This window comes from Strix aluco, chromosome 16 (genome assembly GCF_031877795.1).
Source record: "Strix aluco isolate bStrAlu1 chromosome 16, bStrAlu1.hap1, whole genome shotgun sequence".
Lineage (NCBI taxonomy): Eukaryota > Metazoa > Chordata > Aves > Strigiformes > Strigidae > Strix > Strix aluco.
The window spans coordinates 11,943,156-11,954,820 of NC_133946.1; the positions used below are offsets into that span (position 1 = coordinate 11,943,156).

Below are 11,665 nucleotides of genomic sequence, written 5' to 3' on the forward strand. Positions count from 1 at the left end.
ACTGATAATATTGATGGGGGAAAATGAGCTTTGAAATAGGGAATGAAGATGCGTTAGCATCGATTTGCTAAGTGCTTTGCTTGGTCTGCAACTTGTTTCTTGTCATCCTGCAGTGACCTAGGGAGTGAAGGGGCTGGATTGCGCTGTGACAACTCTGATATTTAACAGACTTTCAAGAATACTTACACTGCTGGTTCCCAAAGGAAAAGCTGTGACTCCAAGGAGCGCCAGGGCAGCTACAGATAACGGGGGCAGTTGCTGATCTAGTGCCTGTTGAGCACCTTCATCCCTCTGCATCTCTATTCTGCAGCCGTACGCTGCACAACAGCATCTCAAAGGCTTTATAATTCAATTAACCGGGATCTCGTGCCTGGAGGGGACAGACCAGAGGCCAAGCCAGGTGGGTGGGAGACACCAACCCAACCGTGTGTGTTTTGGGGCTGGCAGTGAGCTCAGCAGCTTGCCCAGCAGCTTTCTGCAGGCAGAAGGTGTGTGGTGCTGAGCAATTGGAAGCAGCTGGAGCTGGCAGCGGTGGGTGAGGCACTCCGTGTGCAGCCTGACCCAGCCAGCATCCTTCACCAAAAAGAATGACTCATTTTTCCCCGGAGTAAATTACTTCTTATTTCTGTAGAAGTGGGAGCACTCCAGTCTGCCAAGCCCCACAGGATCTGGCAGGGAGCAAACTGCTGGAAGAGGAGCTTGACAGTGTGAGATGATTCAGCGCCAGTTTGGCTGATGATGCCAGTTAAGCAGAAACGGGGCCAACTGGCTTCTTCAGGGGTGATGTTCTGGAAACACCAGCCCTTTTACTGCCTGCTTAGGACCCTGACAACCCTTAGAAACTGGGGACTGTAAAGAGAAGCAAAGTGTTATTGTTTATATATGACTCTTCCCTCTTCACCTGTATTAGAGGGGGAGAAATGACTCCAAGAAGCAAGCGCCGGTGGCCAAGGAGCGAGCGCCATGGCTGGCATCGCTGGTGGAGCAAAGGTGGGACCTGAGGCTGTGATGTCTCTAGGTCAGGGTTAAGACATGCAAGGCCACAGAGATTCATTTCTGGCAGAGCAAAATGACACATTCAAGCCTAAACAATGAGGGAACAGCCCTTCTCGTCCGGTGGAGCCCCAGTGTGAAGTTGTCATCACCATGATGGACCCTTTCCTGGACCTCTCCTACCTGTGGGCTCCTCAAGGCTCTCCATGGCCCTGCTGCTATCCCGAAGGGGACACTATCCCAGAATCATTGTGGGTGGGACCGAGGAGGTCCTGCCAAAGCAGCCTGAGCCTCCCAAAAAGCAGGAGGAGGGGCCGTTGCTGAACCTGCTGACTGTGTTGGGGAATACCAACAAGTTACTAGGACCAGACCACTGCTAATTAAGGTCAACCACATGCGTCCTCGACTATCCAGCATGCACAGAAGGTGATTCATCTTTAGAAAGAAGCCACTGCTCCTCATTTCTGCAGAAATTGCTCATCTCAGCTATTCCCAGGGGCTCTGAGAGTGAGCAAACCTCTGGGAGCCTGACAGCACCACGCTCACCTGAGTGATGATTTACGCCAGGACAAACCGGGGTCAGCTCATGTCAGAGCTTGTGGAAGCTCTTCACTTCTACTGCGTGACTGTCTTGCAGCAATTTCCATCTTTGTAATAACTAATGAAGCAGGGGACGGGTTTATTTTTATTTCTCTGCAATTGGTCTAAGAGAAGCAAAAGCAATGGGGCACCTCATTAGCCCTTCCATCTCCTCCCCATCACTAACTGCTTCTCATTCAAGCTGAACCTTGGCCCTCTGACTTTTACATTGACTTCTGCTGAGCTCTGAGTACTTCAGAATTACTGGGAAATGTACAGCATTTTCTTCTGGGGTTGGCTGGGGCTTGAGCTTCAGCCCGAGCTGAAGAGATGGGGGAGATGGGGGAATTGTGTTTGTCTCATATGGGCGGCTCTTCACTAGCACCAGCCACCGAGGGGCCCTGCTAGGGTAACTCCATCACTCAAAAACACGCACCCCCAGCTTCAGCTGACACATTGCTTTGCTTTTTTGGCATTCAGGGGAGCACTGCAGCCCTACTCTGTGTCTTTGGATGCAGTCAGCAACAGGCCAAGGCAAATAGCATTTCCACCAGGAAGAGCATCACCCAAGGGAGTGACATTAAAGAAGTGTTTAAATCTGCTGCCTGGCGCGTAGCTGGGGAAGCCTGGCTGCCTGCCCCAGAGCTCCTCAGGGGCTCAGCCGGGCAAGGAGCTTTTGCCTCTCCTCTGGCAGCACGGAGGAGAGCATAGGAGATATTTATTCTGCAGCGCTCGTCGCTCGTGGTTAATAAGAAAGTCAAACTGGAGCTCATAGCTAGGAAGAGCCCTTATTATAAGGCAACAGCTAAGCAAACAGACATCAGAGGAGAAAGCTTAGGCAGGAGGGAGGGGGATCAGTGTGTCTATCTGCTACTGTGCTTGGGCAACCACTGGTTTTGAACCAAACTTCTCAGGAAAGAGGGGGAAGACATTTCAACTTCAAAATGCCCAAATGCCTGCCCAGCTGCCCCCTCTGCTCCCATATTTCTTAATTCCCATGTTATTTATTACCTCTGGCTGTGGCCAGGAGCCCTCTGTAGAGGTATATATGTATTTCCCTTCTGTTGCTGCTCTTCTTAGCTATCCTTTTTTTATTTCAAAATAGTTAAGTTTGTGAATAAAGAAGAGACCCCGTGGAAAGGTGACTGGGGAGAAGAGCCGCCTTTCTGCCAAGAAAGAAATCATTACTAGAGGCCTGAGCTGTAGTAACTGTGTTTTTAGACAGGAGAAGTGAAAATAAGCCTAATTTACTCATGTATCTGTTGCAGACTTACCTGTTCAGCTTGACTCAAGACCTGAGAAGGAAGAGATGGGCACAATTTGTATGGCCCATGAAATCTGTGCTTACAGAGAAATGGGAAAGCTGTTTTGCAAGACCTGTCCAGGAAATCAGAAATTAAGGGATCCCTGGCTAGAGTCATAATATTATTCTTAATAAACCAGGAAACAATAATAAAATAAAATAAAACAATGTTTCCTAAGCATTTTTCAGCCAAGTTCCTCCATGAACAAAATGTGTCCAATGATCCTGGTTCAGCAGACGAAGTTCCCTTTTATTGTCTGTTTTGTGAACCACAATCGCATTCATCACTGATGACATCAAGACAGAACAAACATAGCAAGGCACGGGCTAAAACCCACGGAAAATTACCAGGCTAATTTTGTTTGCTGTGCCTGATTGGAAGACAAAGAAGGAAATTTCCAAGAGGGTATTCAGTACACATGAAAAAAATCAGTGATCCTTCATGTACATTTACAGCTAATGCTGCATCTCGATTTATTCTGAAAGGCAGGACAAAGGATTTCATCATTTTCAGCTGTGGGAGAAACCTGAATGGTAATCAAATAATGGTAATAATACCGTGAACGTACGTAAACTCTTTCAAATTGTAATCTCTCAAGTGCTTTCTAAAGAACGGCACCATAATAAATAATATTATCGTCCTCTTAAAGCTATAGACATCTAAACAGGCTAAGGCTAAATAGCCTGGGCCTTTGATGTTGTTAAATCCCTCTGTAGGTTTGTCTCTAATATTTTCCCTTTCAGAGGCCTGTGATAAGAACCCTATTGGCAGTACCCTTCCACTTAAGCAAGTTTTCCAACTTTCTTAAGAGCCCAAGGCAGAGAAAAGTGAGAAATGAGTGGATTTGGGGAGGACGTGTGGTGGCTCTTCCATGCCAGGTGCTAAGACATCCCTACCTGAAGCTGATGCTGGAGAAAAAGGGTTGTGATTTGGGAGGGTGGTCCTTGGAGGTGCCCTCAGACAACTCAGACTGGGAAGCATCAGCATCCTGGGTACCTGAGGGCAAGGAAGAAGCCACCAAGTCACCAGAGGTGAGGTGGAGGTTGGAGGGTGGGCATGGAGGACAAAACCAGACTAGCTCCAAACAGGCAAGCTAAAGTCACATACCTGAACTATTGAAATCACTAATTATAATCAATTTAAGGAGGATCATGGGAGCAAAAAGAAGATGGGAATACGCCTAAATGCAGTATTACCAGTTCGAAGTCAACGACAACTCAAAACTGATGATTCTGAATGCTCCTGGGCCATGTTCAAGCAGATGGGAGAGCTACAGGGCACCAAATCTCATTAGAGAAGAGGATCGTGAGGTCTTTAAATACCCATCTATAATATAAATTAACTGTAGCTGAGACACACGCAAGTGAGAATTGATTGAGCATTTGCAATGTGCAAAGGCCCCCAACATGAAGGTCTCTATCAGTTTTACTAGATCGGCTGATAAGACATTTAAGCAGGACGCGAATTGGAGGGAGAGCTGCTTACAAAGGTCATACCCTGCGTTCAAGACTCTCATGCTAATTAAAAAAACCCTTTAGCTGTCTAACTTTCGGCTAATTTAGTCCTTCTTCAGCTCCTGGCAACAGGCTATTTGTGGGTTGTTGCTGAGACCAAGAGCAGTACCAAGCTGTCAAGAGCTCCGGGTTATCAACCATATTTCAACCAAGAGAGTTTGCAAGGAGGAAACGTGCTTAGGCAGAATATTGGGCAAAAGTCTCAATAACGGAGGATGGCTCAACAATATTATTCCTTTTATACCCACTGCTTTCTGGTAGCAAAAGCTAACAGTATCTTCTTGAGAAGAGCTCGGCAGAATCCACCTTCAAACATGTTTTTATCACCCATTTATCTAATTTACTTTCATTAAGTAAATAAATTATGTTCTCCTTTATATATCCAGTTGCTTTGAATCAGAGACTGTGGCTGCTGGATTTCTGGAGTAGTTCTGAATTTATTCTCAGAAGATGCTTGGGTTTTAGCTCACCCTTGCAAAACAGTATTTTCCCATTTCCTGCATATAATTTGGAGAGATGAGCAAAACATCTCAATGGGGAACCTGGGGGTGGGCATTTGTTCTCCTCGTGCTCAATAACTGCAAATTCTAGTCTAGCCTGGAAACATGGAAGAGGAAACCTTGTACTCTTTGTAGATTGGTTCTCAAGGATTGAGATTTTTTTTTTTTTTAAATGAAACACGTAAATTATGGGAGCGAAGGGGTGATGAGTCTCCTCTTTCAAAGCCACGCACCTCATCGCATTAGTGCCTCTGAGCCCCAGTCGGAAAATAAAAGGACAAGAAGAGCTATTTAGGGCAATTTAAGGGGTTTTAATTAAGACTGAAGTATTAGAGCTTGTGAGGGGAGGAAATGAAGAGAGAAAGAATTGACACTGGATAACAGCCCGTGATTTCCTTCGGTGCCCTTGGTTCGAAGGAGGACTAATAGCCCAAGGGAAGCAGTAAAAACGCCATCCTTTTGGCTCAATTAATGCTAAGTGGGAGAAAACAGTAGGTAGTGTGGACAAACCCTGCGTGAGGGAAGGGCCAGGATCCTGCCCCTATTCCTTCCACTTTCTAGACTTGGACATGCAAACCTGTACCTGCTGTCTGTTCATAGCTATAAAATTTTTATAAAACAGATGCTGCAAACTGCCCATTCAGTAAATGTCTCTCATACAACCTTGAATTTAGAAGAGGCTTGATTTGACTTTGAAGCTACAGGGATTTTTATCACTTGGTGAAATTAATAAGAAAAAGAAAGGAACCTGACGAAGAGGGACCTCTTCTTTCCATTTTATTTGTCTGATCTTGAACAAACAGTGAAATGCAGGGAATTGACCTGCATTTCTCAGCAGCCTTTGGGAAGAAATGGGTTTGCATCTCTGGCCACATCCTCATCCCCTGAAAATGAACAGTGCATAGAATGGCAAACTTCGTATGATTTCCAAAAAATACAAAAAATTTGGCCATTCATTACTCTCAAGATTCGCCAGCGTGGCCGTGGCTATCACACAAGCCCGTTACGGGGTGAAAGAACACGATTGTGCAGGTTTTGTGCCCCGATTCTTTTCCTTTCTCGCAGTGGTTGAGTCCATCATGCTCATGGGGGAAAAGACCGTGCGAGGATGAGCTGTCACCTCTTTGGGGGACACCATGGATACGGGGATGAACTTCTCATGGCAGCAGCCACCCGTGATCCCATGGGCCACGTTGGCTTCATTAATCCCCAGATCTTAAGTGAGACCTTGAGCAGACCGAGTTTGGTCTGTAGACCCACAAATGGCTATAAAAGCACCACTCCCAGCTCCCCGCTCCCACAAACCCCACTCCGTATGACATCCCCCTTCCTCCTGGGATCTTACAGGTCTTTCCCCTCCACAACCAGAATCTGCATCTTCTGTTGTTGCTGCTCTTGTCCCTTCCTGTGTTTCTTTTGTTTTGTGTTCAAGAAAAAAATAATTGAAACCGTTGGGGACAGGAGCAGCCCCAGCCTGTCCCAGCTGCATCTCTGTTCCTTTCCAGCTGGATAACTATTAAAGAGTAACAGTTAAATAAGGGCTGACGCTGGGGTGAAATTCTTATTTAAGACTTTACATTGCAAATGCTCAGACTCTTTGGTTTGTCTTCTCTGCATCTTTAGCCAAAGGTCAAAAAGATTTTGGTCTGGCTCTTGTTTGCTGTGAGATTAAGCCAGAGGAGAGCCTGGCTCGTAAAGCCCCGAGCAGTGTTAAATACTGTGCACCAATGATGTTCTCCAGACCTCTTCATCCCACGGGGTGAAAGAATCCATATAAAGTCTGGAAAAGCTTCCTCCTGCCTCAAAACAACAGCAAGAGCCGGGAAGCCTCCATCTGGCAACGGATGCTCCAACCACAGTCAGCGCAAGGTGACTTTGACTTGGAGGATCTGTTACGGCTTTGGGGTGCAGGTCCCACAGCCCCAGCAGGACCTGAGTCTTGTCCTCAGATTCCTCATTTGCTCATCTTGAAAGCAGAAAAATAAAAATCCCCTACCAGCAGGCATGTCCGGGCTTTGCTAGCAAGATCTTGGCATCGGGAGAAGGGGGCGGCAGGCAGAGTGTGGTGCAAGCCCAGGCTGGGCATGGGGGAGAAGATCCTCCCCCACCATTCCCACAGCACTTAATGAGGTGGAAAGGTCACCAGAAGGTTTAGCTTGACTCGCAGAATAAGTGAAATGGGGATTTGAGGATCTCTGTGTGGTGTTCAGCATGAGGAAAGCCTCCTCCAGGCACCTCTGCAACCCAGCGCAGCCCAGCCAGGTGGACTGAGGTTTGGTGGGGGAAGGAGAGCCCTGTGCCACCCTTCCCTCTCCCCTGGGGACATTCACCTCGCACAGAAAATTCTTCCTACTGAGGACAAGACCCTATTTTTTATTTAAAGCTGAGCCCCAGCTGAAGAGAACGTCCCGGAGCTGTGTGTGATACGTGGCTGCTGGTTTCCCTCTGGGGCAGGTCGAGGCGGGGATGGGCTCGTCTGGGAGGGAGGGGAGGTGCCGTGGGCACCGGGAGGGGATCAGGAGTGCTCCAACCCTGCCATTGGAAGGGAAGGAGGCAGGAAAAGCTGAACTGGGGAAAGGGAAGGGAAAAGACACCCTGGTCCTCTACCCAAGGGAACTTCCCAGGGCACCCAGGTCCTCGTGGAGCCCCCCGAGTGCCCACTCGCACTGGGAACCCCCCTCTGACCACCCCACCAGTGTCCCACACCACCTTGATATTGGACCATTTGGATATTTCAAACCCAAACCACGTGCAAGCCACCTAAGACACTAGTATGAATACTACAGGTTGGATCGATACACCCCTGGCCACTTTAGCTCCCTTCTGCAGCAGGACTGTCTTTTTTTTTTTTATAGTTATTCACTTTTCCACATTTTTAAGGATTTGTGTGGGTTTTCCTTGTAGGCTTTGGGCCTGATTTTTCCTTGTGCAGCAGAAAGCTTTCAAGCCACGTGGCAAAATAAAATAAGCCACATGATGGAAGAATATAGATGCAAGGAGCTCCACATTTCTTTTTAAAACAGGAGTCACAAAACAGGAAATGAAAAGGCACGTTTGCATTCCTATTTGTGCTGTTTGATGCTGGCTGCAGAATACAACTGGAACAAGCAATGTTTAAAATAATCTAGAAAAAAATTCTCATATATTTGGGCTTTACTTTTGCTATTGATTCATAGGCAGCATTTGCACTTGGCAAAGAAACTGCGATTTCAGATAGACAGATATGGGGTGTTTGTAGCACTGGAGTGAGAAATCGATGTGAATGAAAGCACGTCTTGAGTCATGACCTCGTCGGGAAAAAAAGCATGTCCAACCTTCTCCCTCCAGCTGGAGCTGTTCTGTTACAGAGTTCTCCCAAAACCTCAGCCAGCCTCATTTCTCCAGCCCCAATCCCAGACCCCCAAGGATCTGCCACCGCCAGCAACAATGACAGAGACAAACATGCCTGAGTTGGTTCTCTTCCTGGGGGGTGATTAAGCTGCGGTCAAGGATAGCTGATTTTTGTTGAATCCGAATCAATACAAACACACAGCCCGAGCTTTTTGAGCCTTTATTAGAGGGAAGGACAAGCCATGCACCTTCTCGTTTGCCTTGCTGCTCCGGGACGAGCGACCCGGCCTCTGACCCTGCGCAGCCACGGGAACACTGCCAGAAGCACACACAGCTTATGGTGTCCCCAAGGGCTGCTCCTGGGAAATCAAGAGGTTAAAACTGAGTTGGGCATCCGGGTGCGAGGAGATGGTGCGTTCTCGGTGTGCCGCTTGCACACACCTGGCTGATGGGCCACGGGTGCACCAGGCTGTTGGGGACACCAAGCAGCGTCTGACAGGCAAACCCACCCTTTACCCGGCAGTTTCTGGGTTAGAGCAGCCCGCTGCCAGGATTCCCACCTCCACCCAAAGCGCCCCAACATGGACGTATACGATCTTAAACTACCCTGAGAGCAGAGACTGAGACACCTTCCCCAGCAAATGCATCCCTCGAGATCTTTCTGGGTGCCCCAGGCCCTCGAGTCCTACTCGGCTACGAAGAACAGTGATAATTCCACTGATGTGCCTGGCTACGTCTGCCTGGTCTGGCTGCAGCTGGAGAAATTGGGACCCTTCACGAGTGGCTTCTTTAGAAAGTCAAGCAGGTTAGGAAAGTTACCCCCACTCAAAGCAAGCTGTCCGCGTTCGGTGGCTGCGTGCCCCCACACAGACTCCGACTGAAGAATGCACATTTCTGAATGTATATTGTCCTTTCAACAACAAACCGTAATTTAAAAGAAAAAGTGTGCACAGCAATTTACTGCTACCTGTGAGAGCCAGTGTGCTGCCAGAGGCAGAAAGTGCTATCTGTTGCTTAGGAACAATCTTTATCCTACAAAATGAAGACGTAAGCTGTCCAAAGAGTTTTTTAAACGCACCCAATGTGTGTTTGTCTTGCTTAGAAACTGCCCCCACTCCTAAATAAACCATGGGAAGAAGTCTTTGTGCTCCAAATACAGCGCCAGACACCTGCTATACCCAGCCATGAGTTGAGATACAGGGTACGTGCCCCATGCCCGGCTGTGCTGTGAGATGCAGGGTATATACCCTGTACCCAGCCGCGACTCAAGATACAGGGTATATACCCGTCCCCAGCCGTGATCTGAGATAAGGTCTGTAAAAGCCCAACAGGAAACTTGCTGGCCCCAGGCAGCCCCCGCTTCCTGACCTGGCGCTGGGAGGGACGCAGCTCAGGCATCGCTCCTCGGTGCACAGAACAAGCACAGAAACGGAGGCAGACTGCGGCCATGCCGCTGTGGAGGCGTTTCTGAAAACTGAGGCTTATGGAGAACTACCTCAGGCTCGTTGCGTGTCCGGTCATTTATCTGGATACTCATCCTGCATTCTGCTTCAACGAGGTGAGCAACTGTCGTTTCATTGACGTGTCTTTCCAGCTGTCTGTGGGATTGGGTCAGGTGGAAACACCTCCAGCTATGTCCTGCTCTGAATGACTCTGCCTCTGCCTGCCTGCAGTGGTTGTTGTTGCACTGGTTTGTTTTCCCCAAAGAACAAAACATCCTGGAGCTGCTCAGAAGAGCTGCTCCTCGAGGATGCAGAGCCCATCGGTTTGTTCCCTTGTGCTCGCTCTCCTTGCCAGGCATGAGACCGCTTCTGGGAACGGCAACGTACAACCATGACCAGCAACCAGCTCCCACGCCTGGTCTAAAGCAAAGTGCACAGCAGGTCCAAAAGCAAAAGTGATCCCTTAAGGTCCTTCAGTCAAGATAATCTCGTTTGCAAAGCTATCTTGTCCGAGACCCCGGTGGGAGCATCTGCTAGGGTGGAGCAGGTATTGAAGCGAGAAGCCTTGCAGGACAGACCGCTGGAGCTCTTCTTCTTGCGGTAGAAGTAGCTGCTGAGGTGGAACCAGAACTTGTCGTGGAGGGAGGCATAGATGAAGGGGTTGTAGCAGGCAGAGCTCATGGCAATCAGGTGACACGACACCTGGATGACGTTGACGTACCTCTTGTCCAGGATGGTGAACTCCTCATCGATGTCTCTGATGAAGTTCACCACCTGGAGGGGCAGCCAGCAGACAGCAAAGCACACCACCGACACGGTCAGCACCCGGAAGGTCTTCTGCTTCGTTTTGGTCCATTTGTCTTGGCAGGGATAGGCAGCGCCCGGGATGTTCCTCCTCCGCAAGCGGTAGGTGATGGCACAGAAGGAGACCGACACCGCCAAAAGTGGGAGCACGTAGGACAAGAGAAGCATCAGGCATGAGTACAGGAGCCGCTCTCTCTCTTCGTGCTTCCAAAACTCTTCACAGATGATCATGTTGTGGCCGATGGCGTTGAGATCCAAGTAGTGGGTGTGCAGCGCCGTGGGGACAGAGGCCGTGATGGAGAGTAACCAAATGCAGGCCACAAGGCAGATGCAGGCCCGGCGGCTTATCCTCCTGCGAATGGGGTACGCCACCACCACGTACCGGTCGATGGCGATGGCGGTGAGCGACAGCACGGAGACGAAGACGGTGGCAGCCTGCATCAAGGTGATGAAGTAACACATGAACATCCCGAAGAGCCAGCCCCGCTCCTCGAAGGCGTAGGAGACGGTGAGGGGGACGCAGGCGAGGCACATGATGAAATCGGCCGCCGCCAGGTTCCCGATCAGGAAATTGGTGGTGCAGTGCAGCTTCTTGGTGAGCGCGATGAGGAGGATGAGGAAGAGGTTCCCCGTGCACGCCACTGCCACCAGCGTGGCGTAGAGCGGGATGAAGAGGGGCTTCAGCTCCAGGAGGAGGTCCAGGCCAGTGAAGAGAGGGGCTGAGCCATTCTGCCAGGAGTCATTGGGCAACAGCGCGTGTGCCATGCCGTCCGTCCCACAGTCAGTGCTGCTTCTCCATGTCTTGAAGTCACAGAATCACAGAATCATCTAGGTTGGAAAAGACCTTGAAGATCATCTAGTCAAACAGGGATGAGACTGTCAGCCCTGAAAAAGGGGGGAAAAAAATAGGGGGGAAAAAAAAGGGAAAAGGAAAAGGGAAAAAAAGGAAAGAAACGTGCTTTGACTGTACTTCTGTGCAGAAGAACCCATCCCCAGGGTCTAGGTGCTCTTGCACGGCCCCGTAGTGATGCACCAGCTGACTTAAAAGATGCTGCGACTTCTCAAGAGCGAGTGTGCCCCGTGGCAGACACAGCGGAGCATCGGCACGGAGAGAATGGGCAACCTGGCTACGAAAGGGTAACCAGATCTGCCGGCAGCTGCCAGTCTGGAGCAGCAGGACAGGGAAAGCAGCTCGGGAT

General features: G+C 49.3%; 1 protein-coding gene across 1 annotated transcript; it reads right to left on the bottom strand.

The window, feature by feature from the left end:
• Positions 1–10,139: 10,139 nt before the first annotated feature.
• LOC141930995 (prolactin-releasing peptide receptor-like) lies at positions 10,140–11,231 on the bottom strand. The gene has a single exon (XM_074842597.1). The coding sequence runs from the start codon at positions 11,229–11,231 to the stop codon at positions 10,140–10,142; it is 1,092 nt and encodes a 363-aa protein (XP_074698698.1).
• Between the last annotated feature and the right edge of the window lie 434 nt (positions 11,232–11,665).